Consider the following 19,515-nt stretch of genomic DNA (forward strand, 5'->3'; position numbering starts at 1 on the left):
TCTGATGGTGCATGTTACACATCATGAAGGAAATCAGATATTGATGCTGCCAAAAGGACATACTGGGACAGACTGATGGATTGGCGGGACCAAGGATTGCTTGAATGAGAGGAATATCAATTTCTCCTTAATAAACATTAAAACATCCTGATACTATATTAACTCCCTAAATAACATAAGGACCCCCTAATATACCAAGATGCCCTATTGTATCTTCCATGAACTACCTTTTAGAAAGTACTTCAAGGCATGCTGAATACATTTTGCAGCCCTTTGTTAAATCCCTTCCATTATATGTGAGAGACAGTGGAGATTTTCTTAAATTCATTGAGGGCATTGTCTGGGAAGACGATTTTCTCCTGATGGGCCTTGATGTTAGAAGTTAATAGATTTGCATCCGCCATGATTTGGGTCTGAAGGCCGGTTGCCACTTCTTGAAAGGAAGGTCATTTTCCTTCTTGATGCACAATAAGATGATTCTAGATAGGATTGATTTTTTCTTGAGGAATAATTTCTTTATCTTTAACGGACAATATTAACATCAAACCCAGGGCACTTCAATGGGGACTGGTTTCGCCCCAGTTACACATCTATCTACATGGGCTGGTGGGAGGAACAGGTCGTGTCTAGCCTCCATTTTTATGACAACTATGTGGTGCTCTGGGCAAGTTAAATTGATAACTTATTTGTCATCTTGAGGGGATCTGAGCAATTGGCTATGGAGTTTGTTATGAAGCTCAATGACTATGATTTCAATTTGAGTTTCACAAGCTATATTGACAAAGTATCCCTGGAATTTCTAGATTTGAAATTAAAATCTGCAATTCACACATAAACACCAAATTGTTCTGGAAGGATACCACGGGCAATGGTGTGCTGCACGCTACCAATAGCCACCCTAAGAGCCTGATACGAGTATCCCTTAAGGGGAGCTTTTTAGTGCTAGAATGAATTGTAGCAGTGATGTAGATTTTGAAGAGGAGAAGAATGCAATGCTAAATAGATTTTGTCAGAGGGGGTATGATTCCAAAACACTTACAGCAGCTGTGTAAAAGGTAGATGGGATAAAGAGGGAAAACCTTCTGGTGGCACAGAGGAAGTTATCTGATGCAAGTGAACAAGTCCGATTCATTATCACCTACAGCAGACAGGCTGATAACATAAAGGGCATTTTAAATCAACACTGGAATGTGCTTTACACTGAAGATGCTATATCTAAGTATGTGCCAATGCAACCCCGCCTTACTTTCAGAAGAAATCAGTAACTGAAGGACACTCTTTGCTGAAACATGGTCCCCAAAACTCATAATGCAATTGGCCGGATATGCACACTAAGTATTGTACCATGATTTAACTGCAAAGTATGCAAGTCTAGCAGGAGAGTACAATCTTTACTACGTCAGATACAAACAAAGAGTTTCAAATTCAAAAAGGCCTGTCTTGCATCTCTGACTTTTGAAAGTCTGCTCTGAGATACCCCGGTAAATTGTTTTACATTGGCAGTACTATACATATGGCCAAGAAGACATTGCCGAGAGAGAGATGGCTTAATGAAAGGATTAGCCCACTTGGGCATTAGTGTGAGCTTGCGAGTTACTGCAAAATCAGATGATCGTGATTAGCTCAAAAAATGAATTGTTCATAATCAATGGAGAAAATTGTGGAGATTATCAGGCTGAATTTGATGACTTTAATCATACCTAATATATTTATTTCACTTCCATCTCCGGTGCGAACGAACTCTGTTATGGACGAAGGTAAAAAGAGCAAAAAGTATGTTTTCTTTGTCTATTATGCACACATAACACATGTGGGTGTTTCTTTAAAAGAATGGAAGGCAGCTTACAAACCGAACCCGTGAGCAAGGAGCGTGAAGCTCTGAAATACGTTGGGAATTTTGTTGCGGGTGTTTAAATAAATACGTTATCACATTGGAGCTGCAGCACTGTGGTTTGTTCAGCGTAAATTTACGAGGATTGGGCCGTCCCTACAGGTTGCTGGTTGGATATTTTGGGATCGCTACCCCACCGCGAGCTCCCCATGTAAAGTGGCTTGGGCAGAAAGCGGAACTTTGGTGGACTGATATATATATATATATATATATATATATATATAAATATATATATATATATATATATTCACTGAAAAAACCATAGGTTTCACACACGTTATAGTTAGGAATTAGCATTTAAAAAACCTTGCAAATTCACTGAAAAAACCATAGGTTTCACACATGTTATAGTTAGCTGGACATTTTATTGATAAAAAACCAATGAAATTCCCCCGTTATAGTTAGTGCAGGCAACTATAACTCACGCGACCGCAATCCTCTGCTGATGCTAATACTGTATTTAGACAATTATTTGCCCATGTCTTCTTCCATTAAATTTTAGCTATACATATATTACAAATATTTTTTTTTCATAAAGACACATATGTCATCAGCAGAGGATTGCGGTCGCGTGAGTTATAGTTGCCTGCACTAACTATAACAGGGGAATTCCATTGGTTTTTTATCAATAAAATGTCCAGCTAACTATAACATGTGTGAAACCTATGGTTTTTTCAGTGAATTTGCAAGGTTTTTTAAATGCTAATTCCTAACCATAACGTGTGTGAAACCTATGGTTTTTTCAGTGAATTTGTACGGTTTTTTAAATGCTAAGTTACTTTACGCCATTCGTGGCGTGCGCGCCCACTTAACGCAGTTCGTTCCGTGCGCGCACGGTGCGCTTCGCGCACCGCGCGCCCACTTTACGCAGTTAGTGCCGTGCACGCTGGGTGGGCACGCGGTGCGCTACGCGCATCGCGTGTCCACGTTACGCTGGATGGGCCATGTACGCACGGTGCGCTTCGCGCACCGTGCGCGCATGGAGGACATATTATGCGCTTCGTTGTGAAAGGTATTGTTTGATTTCTTGTTGTGCTATTGAAGTGATCATATGCCATGCACAAATGGTGCCCTGCGATCTCCATTTGCACACGGGGTGTGGAGAATATGGATATTTTTATTTTTTTTATTTTTTTTACCGTACGGGTACGGTAAGCGTAATCGGCGATTTTTCGAAAAAAATTAAAATTGCATTTTTGCCCTTGGGGATTCTTTGAGGACACCTCCATCAAGGCTAGGTGGTTGGGAGCAGTCTAAACAGCCCCTTTATATGTTTTTTTACTTTGTTTTTCTTCCACCCCCTCAGAGTGCGAGATAGAAAATGGCGGCCGCCGCTTCCTGGTTTCGACCGATTCGAATGTTTACTAAGATCTAACAGCCAATCAGAATCGCGCTCGCGCACATCACCGTACGCGTACGGTAAGCGCACCGTAAGCGCACCGTAAGCTGGCTCAGATATATATATTGATTTAAAGGCTATTTTCTCAGAATCTACTGAACAGATTTACACCAAACCTACAAAAGGCACTTCCTTGACCTGTACACTACCTCTCTGCCAAATTTCAAGGAACTCTGTTCAGCCGTTCGGGCTGTAGCTGTGTCTAAAGGTCCTATGGAAAAATGCATGGGAAAAATGCGTTTTGGGACCCCCCTTTTATCTTAGCCCCCGCTTGACGAATCCCCCCGAGACTTTCAGGGTAGGAGCGGAGCGTAGCGCCCCATTAGTTTTGAAAATTTCGCGAGGATTCGTCGACCAGCGCCAAAGTTATTCAAAATAGAATGTTGCGGTTTTCCTATGGAAACAGGGTCCTAACTATAACTACCTACTGGCAACCGCCAGTAGGTAATATATATATATATATATATATATATATATATATCCAATTTCAGAAAGTCAATATACGCGCGCTCTCAGGCAGCGGACCACAGGACACAAGAGAGGGCTCCAAGGGTGTTTATTTACGACGCGTTTCGACTTGCTCAGAAGTCTTGCTCACGTAAACTCACAGTGCTTAGTGACAAACGTAATTGATAAAGTTGCACAGCGCTAAACATCGACATAGGACAATTCAAGTCAAAAAACTGTTTACATACGGCAGACATCTTGTAATGGTCAAATGTCGACACTTCCAAAGCGTGAATGGCAGAAATCCACCACAAAATGAGTACACAATACTATTTAAATGATTAAATAAAGTGTAAATAACTCGTGGAATGTTAGCAAACATAACATAAGTAAATAATAGTTATGACCATGATACCCAAGGTTCGTAGTAAACAGATGCGCCTGCGTCTGCAGGGGTAGGTTGCTAGGTAACCAGAACTGTAAAGGAGAGGACGCCAATGTGTGTAACAAACATAGTGCCCTTTTCCCCTCCGGCACACTGAGCACCTTGACTGAAGACGCACGGGAGTCTGCATTAAGTACCATCTGGCACTTGCCAATTCTTTTCATCTGAACTGTCCTTGAATTTGTTCAGTTTTAACTGTATTGAGTTGATGGTATTTGGGGGTGATGTACTTGAGGACTGTCATGTGTACGTATGGCTCAATACTTACTTACAGCAAAGCAGGGACACTTGCCCTTGTTGATTGGGATCTCGGTTGCTATACCATTTATGCTATAATATTTTGTGTTACATACAGATTGCATGATTATTCCTGACATAGCAGCCATCATTCAGACTGAATGCTCTTCACTTGTGAGCCTGATTTTTCGGCACTATGTTTGTTACACACATTGGCACACGCTTATTATTTCACCTCTTGACACATTCTCACTCCGGTCAACTCAGCCGGTGCTGTCTACAGTAGCCTAGAATGTGGGTTACGCTGTTCCTATGTAGATCTGTGCATTCTTGCGACTACATTAGTATTTAGACACGTCCTCTCCTTTACAGTTCTGGTTACCTAGCAACCTACCCCTGCAGACGCAGGCGCATCTGTTTACTAGGAACCTTGGGTATCATGGTCATAACTATTATTTACTTATGTTATGTTTGCTAACATTCCACGAGTTATTTACACTTTATTTAATCATTTAAATAGTATTGTGTACTCATTTTGTGGTGGATTTCTGCCATTCACGCTTTGGAAGTGTCGACATTTGACCATTACAAGATGTCTGCCGTATGTAAACAGTTTTTTGACTTGAATTGTCCTATGTCGATGTTTAGCGCTGTGCAACTTTATCAATTACGTTTGTCACTAAGCACTGTGAGTTTACGTGAGCAAGACTTCTGAGCAAGTCGAAACGCGTCGTAAATAAACACCCTTGGAGCCCTCTCTTGTGTCCTGTGGTCCGCTGACTGAGAGCGCGCGTATATTGACTTTCTGAAATTGGATTTATTTTCCGGCGTGCTCCGCCGGCGTGCGTGCCACCTTCCATGGGTCCCCTGGCTGTCAGCAGGAGCAACTTGGTGAATTTATATATATATATATATATATATATATATATATATATGTATATATATATATATATATATATAAATAAAACACAATTGAGAAAAATATTTACTTTACTTTATATACATTTTAATAATATTTTCAATTTATTAGTACGAATATATATATTTATTTTCATATTAGTAAATTTAAAATATAAAACAATATAATATAGAATACATGTTTTCTATTTATGTTACACTATCTTGATATATATACGTATAAGCTATGAGTATATATTTAAATATATATATATACTAGGAGTATATATATATATATATATATATATATATATATATATATATATATATATATATAGGCGCTGGATATATATATATATAGTATTACATGTTAGTGTTATATTTAGATAATAAATCAAAATATTTAACATTTACTACTTTAAAGTCTATTTATATTAAAGATATATATATGGACAATATTAGTGTCAATTCTATTTTTGACACAATATTTTTGTACTTACCATTATAAGTATAGGATCACTATCTTATGGTAAACGATAGTTTTGACACAATATTTTTGTCAACGATATTGTTTACCATGATGTTGCGTCAGTGATCCAGCTTCTGTATGCTGTATGTTTGCTAGTGTGCAAGACAGGAAGGCAATTAAGGAAGGCAATGATGGAGGCATTGAGAACAGAGTAATTGAATGAGATGCTAAGGTTCAGACTTATAGCATAAAGTGCTGGCTAGTAAAAAAGATATTTCAGGAGTTACAAAGTGAGTTCTATATAAATGGTGTATGCATTTAGCAGGGGGTTGCATGGAGAATTTGTGTACACAAAGCTGGAAGTGCACAGGTGACCAATCTGATGTATCGGGCTGGAGTATAACTGGAGGCTCTATCCTGAAGGTTGTGGAACCAGTCTTGTTGATAGATTTGCAGGTGATATATGTTTGAATTTGCTATGTCTAGACTGAAGTCAAAAGGCGTTGGGTCATGTAGTCTGAAACTGAACACATGCCTGGCTGCATTGGTTCTCTTTCCTTACATTTTGGTCATTAGGCCTGGCCAATGTAGAGCAGATTAGCCAGTCTTAAATCTTTATTTCGGCAAACAGTCATTAAAGAGCAGATGTGTACAATGAAACAGTGAGGATACAATAAAAAACACAGCATTAACAACGTTAAAACATTGTGTAGGAAGCTGGCTCTCTGTATAGTGCACTAAAAAGAAGTACACTGTGTAGAGAGTCCAGTGGGTGCCCAATTGGCTTACAGAGGCTAAAGTAGGTAATACTAACGCTCTTTTTAGTGGTAGTGTGGGCGAGCAGTTAAGCTTATCTGAGGGCAGTGCTAAGCATTTGCTGTACTCACAGGCGCAATAAATGAGACACATACTCAAAGAATAAATCCAAAACCAAATTAGAAAATTACCTCTTCTTTTTATATATTTAGTAAAGCCTAGAATTTTGTTCAAAAGTCAGTACTGCTTTTGTTGTGACAGGTAAATAAAACGTTCAAACATGAGCGCTTCTAGGCACAATGCAATCCTATAGGAGGAAAAGCCAGAGATGCATAAAGGTAGGTACAGTCGGTTTCAGGGGTTCACCTTCAGGGTTCAGAGTTGTAGTGGGCTGAGATCCAAAGTACTACCAGCAACTCTTAGGAAACTGTCAGGATTTTACCAAGAACAGGGTACTGGTGAGGTTGTAGCTAGGCGATCTACACTGAGGGGGGGCCACCTGGAAATAGGCTGCACAGGGGGACTTGGGGACGAGTCCAAGAGCTCCCAAACGAGGGCTCAGAACACAAGGCACTTTGGAGCAAGGGGGCACAGCCAGTTCTTTAGTACCTGGGTCGGGCAGCTCGGGCACAGATTGGGTAGGGCGAATGGGCTGGTGCGCAAAGATGCTCCTTGCGGTTCGAGGCAAACAGCTGGCAGAGGTAAAATCAGGACAGCTGGGCCACTCACGAAGTGGGTCTCAGTGATGCTGACGTCCCTCAATGGCTGCTCGGTCATAGTGCTGTGGGAATTAGAAATAGACTCTCACTGTTGGTGTTTGGTGCAGCGCGTCTGGTACCCCTGGGATTGGTGTTGCACGGCTCCAGTTGGTCCTGGAGTCTTCACACTCAGTGGGGAGACAGATCCGACCTTCTAGAGCATGAGTACCCTCTCCTGGTCATTTGCAGTGTCGGACGGGCCGGGGAGCTGCAAGACAACGGACCGGACTCGGCTCATTGGCGCCTGCGGACTGCAGTAGAGTAGCTCCTCTACTTCAAGGGAGACTGTAGGCAATTTTCGAAATGCTGGCAGGCTACCTAAGGCTTTGTCTGTTCTCCAGCTTGCAAAATGAGTCACTCTGTTGTGATTGTCGAAGCAATTGTGAGCAGGCAGGGTTTCGCGTCAACAGTTCTCAGCTCTTCTGCTGTTCTCACCAGGCAGAGACTCTTTTTCGCATTCTCTTGCTCTGTCGAATCTGAGTTCTTGGGTTCAGGGTGTCACCTAAATACTCAATTTAGGGGCATTAAGGGGAGTGACAGGTAGTAGCCAATGGGCTGCTTACCTTTAGGGTGTCTGCACCCTCTATATGACCACTTTCTGTGGGAAGTGTGTATAACCCTGACCCTAGAATGGTACTTCCATCTAAAACAAGATGGAGGAATCTGAAAAGTGGGGTCCATATCAGTAAGTCCTCCTTAGGGGTTGTGCTGGCTGGATGGGGGCACAACTCCTACTGTTTCAAATTATCCCGCCTGTTTTGCCGCCAAAAAGTGGGGTCAGGACAGGGTGCGGGTATCTCCACTATCTGGAGAGATCTGGATCACCTAACAAAGGCAGCAGGGCCTTTGAAGCACCACACCCGGACATGCAGTTCCTGCTTGGAAGAGGTGTGGACACCTCCTGCCAGAGCAGACTTTGTTCCTGACCTCCAAGAGTGAAGGCTCTCACCTAAGAGGATCAGACACCTGTCTAGCATGGCTGGCTGGTCGAGACCAGTCAGTGATTACACTAAGGATCAGTAGGTTTTCAGGGGGCACCTCTAAGGTGCCCTTTGGGTGCATTTATTCATAACTCCAGCACTGGCATCAACGTGGGTTCATCAAGATGAGGTGTTCGTTATCAAACACCTTGGGGTAAAGTGAAGCCGTCATGTAGCTGGGAAACTCTTAATGATGAGTAACCAGTCCATGTACTCGGTATGGCTTCCTGGTGCACTTGTGGTATCTAAGAGTGTAGGAAAGTGGGTTTCTGTTGCAGTAACCCCCTAACATTCTTTTTGCCACTTTCGACTTGATGTGCCCTGGGTCCCTGCCAATCAGGTTGCCAAGGGCCTGTGTTCTTTCCCCAAAACTAACCCAATTGCCATCTCTGGCCCCAGGTCAGCCCCTGGTAAATGGTACCACGGGTACCCAGGGCACTGTGACCAGGGAAGACCTCTAAGAGCTGCAGCATTTACTGTGCCACCCTTAGAGGCCCTGTATCCTTACACACACACACACACACTGTCTTTGCAGGCTGCATGTTTTGGCGCAGAACAAAGTGAAGAGTGGGCATGGTACACATCTCTGTGTGCCATGCCTACAACCCACTGCCCTGGCATAGATCAGTCACCCCTCTAGCTGGGTACACTATACCTGTGGTGAGGGTACAGGTGTATGAGCCTGTACCCCTACAGATTCTAAGTCCATTCTTAGACATTGTAAGTGCAGTGCTGCCATTAAGAGCATATGGTGCTGGGAGTTTGTCATTACGAACTCCACAGCACCATAATGGCTACACTGAAAACTGAGAAGTTTGGTATCAAACTTCCCAGCATATTAAACCCACACTGATGCCAGTGTGGGATTTAATGAAAAATGCACACAGAGGGCATCTTAGAGATGCCCCCTGAAAATCGACCTACCACTAGTGTCCAGGCTGAGTGGCCGCTTTCACCTGCCACCACCAGACATGTTTCTGGACCCCTGGGTTGAGAGCCTGCTGCTCTCTGGGGCCTGAAACAATGAACATCCTGGGACGAGGTGCCAAGCCTCCGCACCCAGGATAAGCAGGTGTTCACGAAGGTAAAGCTTCAAAAGCTTGCCGCCTTTGTGACCTTCCCCAGGCCTCTTGCTGCTTTCAGCAACTGGGCCCCACTGGTTCTGAATTCCACTTTGGGCGGGAGAACCAGCAGAAAAAACAAGTGAGAAAGAGAGGTGTGGCCACCTCTGCCAACTCCACCCCTCAGGTGGAGGAGGCGAGGTGAAGCACAGCTCTCAGTCCCCGTCATCTTGCAGATGGGGGGGACTCAGCCAACCATGGAAAGGTGTATGCCCCTCTCCCACTCTGGAAGGTGGCATAATAGGGGGTGTACTCACCACAGGGAAGGCACCCATTGGTCCCAACCTTTTTACCTATCTGTAATGCCCCCAAATCTAGTATTTAGGGGCAACCCTGAACCTTGCTTCCTCAGACAAGAACCAACAACAAGAAAAGAAGAAGTAGGACCGAACAGCCGTGCCGAAGCCAACAAGAGGAAGACGCCCACTGACTTGGCCCCAGCCCTACAGGCCTGTCTCCACCTCAAACCTGCTCCTGCCAAATCCCAGTGTGTCCTGCAGCCAGCAGCCTCGAAAACCCCGGAGGAACTGCCTGCCTTCAACCTCAAAGAATGTGTCTCCCGTGAACACCGGATTGTTCATCTGCAACCTCTGGTTGGAAAGGACCAGAAGATGTACGTCTGAAGCGAGAGATGGCGGCAAGATGAACTTTGATGGATGAGTAAGCCAGCCCCGATTTTGCTAATGAAACAATGTAAGGAAGAACTTCATGTGCTTCAGAAGAAAGAGGATGGATACCATGGCATGTCTTGTTGGTACTTGGGGCTTGTGCCTGAGAAAGTACATCTCTACATTCAGTTGAAAGGGTCAAACCGAGTTCCTCCGGCTGGACACAGAGGATCAGCCCCACTCTGCACCCGCCATACATGGCCCGAGCTTGAGTAGGCAAACATCCACAAGGAAGGGGGAAAGCGTAAACAAATGCACCTGACCAGGCCCTCGATAGCGCATTCCCCAATGATCGCGGATGGTGAAGCCTGCTTGCGTAAAATCGGCATTTCTTGTTCTCCGGCGTGGCAAAGAAGTCTATGGAAGTCCTGCCCCATAGGCAAAAAAACTTTTCCAGAGTGGATTGGTCCAGCTCCCATTCGTGGCTGACCGATTTCAGTCTGCTCAGCGTGTCCGCTGTCTTGTTGAGAACACCTGGAAGGTGCTCCGCCTTGAGCGATATCCCCTGCTGGATCACCCATTCCCAAATCAACTGGGCTTCTTGTGACAAAAGACGAGCTCTGGTGCCTCCTTCCTTGTTTATATAATGCATAGCCGTCATATTGTCTGTACATATTAGAACCGCAGACTGCTGTATACGCGGAAGAAAAGCCTGCAAGGCCAGGCGAATCGCTCTGAGCTCCAGCAGACTGATATGTAACAGACGGTGTTGGGGCAGCCAACGGCCACTCACATGAAGGTCTTGCAAGGCTGCTCCCCAGCCCTCCAGCGAGGCGTCTATAGTTATTATCTGAGGAGCAGGGGTGATCCTGAATGAGAGACCCTGTGAAATGTTTTCTATGTACGTCCACTAAGAAGTGGCGTCCCTCATGGACACGGTAACGAAGATCTTGTCTTCGAAGGATCCGTCGACTTGGTGCCCCCGTAAGTCCAACTCCTCCTGGAGAGGACGCATCCGCAGCCTGCAGTGAGGAATTAGAGGAATGCAGGAGGAAATGGACCCTAGGAGGGACTTGTAGAGGCGAACTGAAAGTGACTGTCTTTGTAACAGCAGACGGGCCATGGCCATCAGCTTTTTTTGCCTCTACAGGGTCGGAAAAGCTTTGTTGCTGGACGTGTCCAGAATGGCTCCCAGAAATCTGGCTGTTCTTGATGGACAGAGAGATGACTTTTCTGTGTTGAGAGTCAGCCTGAGATTGTCGAAAAGGCATGTGCACGCCACAACCGATTCTTCTGCTGCGTGCTTGGTGGAAGCCTTCAGCAACCAGTCGTCCAGGTCAGGGAAGACCTGATGCTGATGTTTTCGTGGAAAAGCCTCCACTGGAGCCAAAACCTTTGTAAAGATCCGCGGAGCAAATTGGAGTCCAAAGGGTAGGACCTTCAATTGAAAGTGCCTCTTGGCTACTGTGAAGCGAAGGAAGCTCCTGTGGGCGGGATGGATGGGTACGTGAAAGTAGGCGTCTTCAGGATCCAATGTGGCCATGTAATCCCCTGAGTTGAGAAGACGAAGGATGTCCTGCAGAGAAGCCATTCGAAATGATTGTTTGATGAGATAGGTGTTTTTTCCCTTCAGATCTAGAATAGAGTGCCACTTTTCTAAAGTCTTCCTGGCCAGGAAGAACCGGGAGTAGAAACCTTCTCCCCGCTGAGTGAGAAGGACCGGTTCTATTGCTCCTTTGAGAAGCATTTGATGGACTTACAACCGTAGAAGACGGAGATGTTTTGACGCGGTGGCGCGAGGGGGCTTGGAAGGTGGTGCCTGGACAAATTCCAGAGTATGGCCGCATTGAATGATCTTCAGCACCCAACGGTCCGATGTTATTTGCTGCCAAGTGCGGAGGTAATTTGAAATTCTGCCTCCCAATGATGTTACAGGAGGAGAAGGGACAGTAGTAAGAGCCAGCAAGCCACTACTGACGCTTAGAGGAGTCCCTCCCCTGGCGTCCCTGTCTTCCTCTGTTGTTCGATCAAGAGAAAGAGGAGGATTGATTCTGCCGCTGGTTATAATTCGGCCGGTAGGCCTGTTGTTGTGATCCATATGAGGAATACCGTTGCTGCTGGTATCCTCCTCTGTATGTGGCGTTACCGCTACCTCTGGCTCCATGGAAGTGGACCATGCAGTACTGCAGAGTCCCTAAGGATTTTGCGGTTTTCGTGTCTTTTTTAATGTCCTGGAGTGCATCATCAATATGCTTCCCAAAAAGTGCCTACCCATCAAAGGGAAGATCCAAGATCTTGTTTTGGACCTCAGGACGGAACCATGTAGCCCGCAGCCAGCCTTGTCGATGAAGGACAGCAGCGCCCGCCAGGGAGCAGAACGCAGACGTTGCAATGTCCATTGCACAGCCAATAACTTCAGGAGATGTTATCTCGCCCTCTTGAAGAATCTTCTTCGCTTCTTTCTTCCCATCTTACTGCAATTGGTCCAGATAGTGGGAAAGGTCGCACCACATCTGGCGATCGTACTGACCAAGTATCACTAAGGCGTTCAAAACCCTGACCAACAGGCTGGACATGGAGGAAAATCTTTTGCCCGCGTTATTGAGGCATCTGCCCTCTTTATTTGGAGGTGTCGAGAGAGGAGCAGAAGGATATCTGGACTTCCTTTGGGCAGCCTGAGAGATGACAGAGTCTGGTTTAGGCTGGCTGACCAAGCAGGCTGGGCCATCGTCCAGAGCCTTATATTTTTTCTCAAGGCGAGGCAGTAGTGGAATTACCGTGGCTGGATTCCGCATCACTTTCAACCCCTCATCCCAGACGTGACCAACAATAGGTATGGACCGAACAGATTTCTTGTAAGGTTCCTTAAAGTCATAAAGGAAGCATTCCGACTGCACCGTGGGCATGGGCAGCTCAAACCTCTTAGCTGCCCGTTCCATTAAATTATGGAAACCCCCTATGTCTGCAGGGGGGGAATCAACAGGTGCTGGTGAAGGAGAAGCCGGATCAGGAATGACATAGTCATCCCATTCTGTGTCTGGATTTGGTATGGTGACGTTGTCCTGGTCCTCATCAGAGGTGTCATCTTGAACGAGAGGCACGATAGGTGGTGCATCTTGGGCCACAGGTAAGGGCTGAGGCGGTGCCAATTGAGGGGTAGCAGGCCAAGCAGGAGGAATAGCAGTAACTGGCACCGCAACTGAAGCTGGAGGCTGTGTTGCGAATCTCCTCCTATAGTCCATAATCATAGACTGCAAGTCCGCTAGTAGGGAGGAAGGCAAAGAGACCATCTCCTGTTGGTAGTCGTCCTGATAATCTGAGGAAGGATCATATTGCTGTCCCTCCATGTATTCCAAATCAGAACCTGTGTCCTGGCACTTGACATGTAATTGAGAAGGGCTATCCGCGTAGCCAAACGGACCATCATCCTCTTCAGATAACTCTTCTTCAAGGAGGAGTGCAGGAGGAAGAGGAGTCACCCTCCTGGGGGAAGTCATCTCAGGTGTAATCTGGCGCTTTCTGACAGAAATAGAATTTTTTTCCATCGTCGACGAGGTCTTCAATGGGATCGTCGACGGACATGAGAATCGTCGTTGAAGAAATGGAGGTCATCGACGCAGCCGTCGTCGAGACCGTCATCACCACAGCCATCGTCGTCGATGTGCAAGCCGTCGTCACCATCGTCTTCGACATCCTCATCGACGTCGACATCGTCGACACCACCGATGACGACACAGCCACCTCCGGCTTCGAAGTCGTCAATGAGGAACCCTGAAGCGTCAGCGCCGGAGAAGATTAAATCACCATAGATGAACCCGTCGATGGAGCCAGAGTAGAAGGAGAAGACTGTACCTTTGATGATTTCATCGACGGAGTCGTTGACAGAGTGAGGAGGGCTTTTTAAAAGTCTTTGGAGCTGCTGGAGGAGAAGATGGAGGAACAGAACTGGATCAAACATCACTCCTTCCCTCTCCTTTACACCTCAGTGAGGAGATTCACCAGGACTACGCCTTTCAGACCTATGAGAGATCTTTTTTAAGGCCTTACCAGGACGTTCTTCAGAAGGCGAAGGAGACACTACCCCTTTTTACAGACCTTCTGGAAGATGTAGCAGAAGATGCCTCATCACTGTCACTGGAGACAGGTTCCCTTCTTGACTTGAGTTTCTGGAGCCAGGTCTCCAGACGCCCTTCACGGTCTCGCAGGGTCTTCGTGGAAAAAGTGCAACATATTTTACAGTCTGCTGCCTTATGGTCTGGGTACAGACAGTAAATACAATCCTTGTTGGTGTCCTCCACATATAGGGCCTCATGTAGGTAGCCAAATACCGGTCGGTAACGGCCGATTTTCGGTAATTATACCGTTACCGACCGGTATTTTGGCTTTTGGTATGTAGGGGGATCATTTTTGTATTCGGTAATTTACCGAATCGGTAAAATTACCGAATCGGTAATTTTACCGATTCGGTAAATTCCGAATACAAAAATGAGATGTAGGGGGAGTGTGTGGGTGTTTTTAGGAGTCGGTATTTACCACCAACTAATAGTTGGTGGTAAATAATTAATGGATGAGGTAAAGCATTTAAAAGCGCTTAGAACTGTGCACATGTGGCAGACATACATGCCCTTAGGGCATGTATGTGTGCCACATGTGCACACATGGCCGAATCAGGGGTGCAACAGGGTGTCAATGTGACACCCTGCCACCCTTGCATGTTCTCCACCATTACCGAATCGGTATTTACCGATTCGGTAATGAGGCATACCTTCCCCTCAATGGGAAGGTATGCCTCATTACCGAATTGGTAAATACCGATTCGGTAATTACCGAATTGTAACGAATCGGTAAAAATTATCGACTCATTACCTACATACGAGTTACCACTTCTTAAATACCGATTCGGTAACGTTCGGTATTTAAGAAGTGGTAACTGGTATGCTACCTACATGAGGCCCATAATCTCTTCTTAGCACAGGTTGCACAGGCTTTAAAGAGGGCTTTCTTCTCCTTATCAGACATCTTGATATGAAGTCCAAGCAGGTTTTGAAGAAAAAAACAGGTGAAAAAACTGAAGAAGTAAGGTTAACAGGAAAAAAATGAGCAGAGCTCTGTGGAGACTACCTTGCAGAACGTGCGGTAGAAAATCTGAGTCTCTGGGCTTCTCTCAGAAGGGTTCTATGGGGTGAGGCTGATCTGATTGGTTGTTCACTTTATTTGGTCTCTTTTACAAAAAGAGGTGGATATGTTGCAAAACTAGAATGGGCCTAGGCCTAGTTTCTGTTTTGGTAATGGTTTCTATTGCTATTTTATGTATACCGGGGACTCCTATTCCAATGACGGGGAATTATACAAGCATGGGAATCTATGAAAGTTCCAATACTGGAGTAACTGGTATAACTCCTGCCCCATCGGAGATTGGCGTAAACCCCATGTCCAATCTAAGCAGGAACAAAGGAGTGGTAACTGGGAGACCCAATAATTGTTTCAGGAAACGATTCTCTGCTATCACAAGAGCATTCACACTCTGTGCCCCCATAACTCTGTAACATAGAGAGCACCCTCCCACCCCCCCAGCTTGGTACTTATAAACTTGGATCACTGGGGATATGGGCCTTGAGCAAGAACCCCCACTGCACTTTTGTCAGCCCCCCAGTATAGTGCTCCAGTTTTAGTCCATGCTTGGAGATGTGTGCGGCCCACTCCAACTGCTCGGTCAGGGTGATTCCAAGATAATCTATTATCTGAACCCGTTCAAGAGAAACCCCCTTCGGAATACGGTTGGGTCTAGAGGTCGGGCAAGTATTTAGTACCATATATTTTGTTTTTCCTACACTGATGTCCAAGCACCTCTGCCTGCAGAAGTCACTGAATCTATCTAAGATGTGCTGTAAACCCTTCGGAGATTTAGACAGCGTGTCATCTGCATAGAGCAGATATCTTTATATTAGCTGATCTAGGGGCGTCATTCTCGCCAGCATTTAGATGGGCTATTAAATTGTTCACCTATAAAGTAAAGAGAGTAGGGACAAGAACAAAATTGCAGATTAGCGTATTTAGGCCCTCATTCTGACTTGGTGTTTAATTCCGATATGTGTAGTAACTTCTGTTACCACACATTTCAGAATTATGAGTACCCCAATATAAATAGCATCCCTAAATAAATCTTGGCAGGTCAAACTGACAAAGTCACAAGTTCAGGAGGACCGCGATGGAGGGCAGACCAGCAACACTGTAACTTTCTTCAGCCATGTTTTCTTGATTATGGTATCATTGCCCATAGTAGAGTGGAGCTGCTTTGCATTTTAGCTCCGAGTGAAAACCCACGAGGAGCTTGATCAGGAGAAACCACTTATATTTTTGTTATTATATGCAGGATGATCTCTCTCATTCTCATGTGCTCAGCTAGGCACCTGCTTGTGCTCAATGTAAGAATTTACTATGTGACGACCACTGGAATCTTGTGTAAAGTTGGATTTAAACATGATCCCTGTCATCTCTTTATGAGCTCGATTGACCACTGCAAGTGGAACTCTTGGCTGTTTGCACTCATAGACTACTGACTTTAATTCATCAATAAAACCTTTCAGACTCTGAATGGCATGTGAGGAGATTTTCTCTGATGTGAATATCGGATGCAATTGGTACCTATGATACTGTTTGAACTTCAGATTGTGCTATAATGAATTTCAGTCTTAGTAAAGAGCTGCTTTCTAAGTAAACTAGGATAAGGGTGTGGATACAGGTAATGGCTTACAATAGAGTTGTCATAGTGTATTAAAAATGCTTTGGAGATGTTTGAAGTAGCAGGCCCATCAACAGCTGAAGCCATTGTCATTGACCATTTGTTTTCAATAAATCCATCAGTCTCACCTTCTATCTAAGGGCCAGGTAGCAGAGAGAGGCATCAAAAGGCTTCTACCTATCAAACTAATGCAGCCTGACCTTCTGCAAACAGACTTTGGTAGTAGTGGCCTATAGAAAACTCTAACATATGATATATCGGTCAGCCAGCGCACAATGCTGAGAACTTGTATTTTCATTTTCCTCTCAATTCATATTCTTGATTGTCAAGTCACATTCTTTCTAATAATATAATCATGGATAACATGTCACACAAAACACAGTGTATAGTGGCTTAGCAATACTTGGAAAACTGCTTATGGGGGTAAATGTGCCTTTTTTTTAATTTGCTTGCATTATGAGCTAAAAGGGTGCATTCATTTGGCAAAATGATGTGTAATCTGTGGCACAAAACAACTGTCAGAGATGGGCTTAATGAGTTGAGTAACCAGTTAACTATTTATTTAAAATACTACAGGAAATGAGAGGACCAGAGGATGTCTCACTATCTCATCACAAACTCGGGTGAAAGACACAAAAGTAGCCAGAGTCTACAAACTGTAACAAGCCTTTGCTACACGACCACAAAGGAATTAATCTCTGTCCACAAAGGGTACAGTATATCATATTCCATGGGTTTACAGTTTTCTTTCCCAAACACAAAGAGGAGCAAGAAGAGAAAGATAGGGAAATGCAAGTTGATCCAAAAACTTTCAATGATCCTCAGCTAGTGTTTGGACGGTTTGTCCAAAGATATTCTTTCCATTGAATTGGATTGAATACAACGAAAGGAGCGGAAGGGGAGCCATACACCTTAATGCCTCCTCACATGAGACAAGATTGTTCTGTGTTACCACCACATGTTGAGGATGTCATCTACAGCCATAGTGCACTGTGAGCGGACTGCACACCCACAATGGGTGGATGATTTCTCAATCACTAGTGCTGCTGAACACAAAATTGTGTACCGGAAACTTACATTAAACTTTATTGATGTGCCAAAATCATACTAGGTAGAAAGTGATATTTACCCATCTCATGTTTCTGTGCTGCATTATGATTTAATGGTGTACTGTTAAGGGCCAATGTTCAAGGTCTCAATTGAGACAACAAATTGGTGAGATGCTACACTGAACACTGAATAGTTGACATGCAAAGATATTTAGTACGAATTCTCCATGTGTAAATGTTATCCTCTGGAGCACCCGAGGAAATCTACAACTCTCATAGATTTTCTTGAGAACTACTGCCATTCTTTGTGAATCCCAAAAAGTCAGAAATATACCCCAAATGTAGTTGTGATTCAAGGCGACCACATTTTCACTATTCTAAGGTGCACTTTATGAATCATTTATTAAAAGAATCAAAAGGCAGTCTGTAAATACAAAATACAAGCATTTATGACTATGGGGCAGATTTATCATGTTCACGGGATCGGAACTCCATTGTAATGGCGACAGAGGTCCCTCCCTGCCAACACAATGGTCCGCCCGCCCAATTTAAATGCGACGTACCATAGGTTTGGCTATGGCGATGACGACTCTGTCACCTCCATAGTAAAACTTCTGAATGGGCTGTCGTAGCATTGGCTATAAGTCCATCTGCCCACTTAGGATGGGCAAACATATCGCCGTTTTTTACTGTCCATTCCCACCAGGCAAAACCTGGTGGTATGGGGCAGTAAAAAACAAAAATTGCCTGCCTTGTCATGGGAGATGACTCCCATTGCGAAGGAGCATTATCTTTTTTATTTTCAAAAAACAAATCCTGTTTCTGGATTTTCTTTTTGAAAATAAAAAAGAAACGAGTTTTGTGCTAGGCTTCGTCATCAAACTGCATAAAGCATTGACATGAATGCCGTTACATCGATTCTTGCCAATGCTTTAGAAATGACCGCCAGCCTGGTGGTCATTTAAACATTTGGCGGGTGGCATCTTTACAAGGGCGATGCAGTAAATTACTTTGTCACTCTGGGTAGAGAAATGGGCTGCCCATTGAGATATAAATCTGCCCCTTACTTTTAATGTAATTGTTTAGTATAAATGACTCACAGATTACACAGAAAAGTAATATAACATAGATAATTTCCCATCAACTTACGATTTTGCCATGTTCTTTAGGTACAAGATTTTGCATTCCAGTGCATAAATGTCATGCTCAGTGTTGGCCAGTGAGCGTCTCTCTGCTTCCAGACCCATTGGAGTACTGCTTGGCTCGGCAGCCGTACACTGGTTTATCTTGTCTTGAAGAAGCAGCTGCATGCTCTGACAATCTTCCAGGAAGGTTCTCACGTCTGCTACACCAATTAACTCTGAATCCTTCTTTTCCTTCATTGCTTCGATATTCCTCCACCTATAGGTATTACAGTAAAGCATAGGCATTGTATTTCAATTGGAATTTGGTAATCTGCTAGCATTACTGTATCAAAATGTGCTCAACTCCAAGAGAAGGGGACTAAATCATGACATTGAACTACACTGGCCCACTAAGGAGTCAAGTAGCCATGCAGCATCCGTTAGCCTCTATGAGCTGTGTTCTTTTCAAACGTTTATTCTTGATTTTTTGCATATGTGTAGTCAATGGGAGAGTTTTGGGGGAAAGTCAAAGGCTAGCACTGAAGAGGCCTGGACCCAAAGGCTGAAGCTTTAACATGTTGGGTATGCCGAA

General features: G+C 44.4%; 1 protein-coding gene across 1 annotated transcript in view; it reads right to left on the reverse strand.

Annotated features, from left to right (window-relative positions):
* SPTBN5 (spectrin beta, non-erythrocytic 5) overlaps window positions 1–19,515 on the reverse strand; it is a 1,776,766-nt gene that overhangs the window by 1,452,278 nt on the left and 304,973 nt on the right. The window contains exon 18 of the mRNA XM_085627084.1: window positions 18,949–19,200. Within this exon, the coding sequence (XP_085483210.1) occupies window positions 18,949–19,200 (252 nt within the window). The remainder of the gene's footprint in view (window positions 1–18,948; window positions 19,201–19,515) is intronic.

Source organism: Triturus cristatus, chromosome 9 (genome assembly GCF_964204655.1).
Source record: "Triturus cristatus chromosome 9, aTriCri1.1, whole genome shotgun sequence".
NCBI classification, from domain to species: Eukaryota; Metazoa; Chordata; class Amphibia; order Caudata; family Salamandridae; genus Triturus; species Triturus cristatus.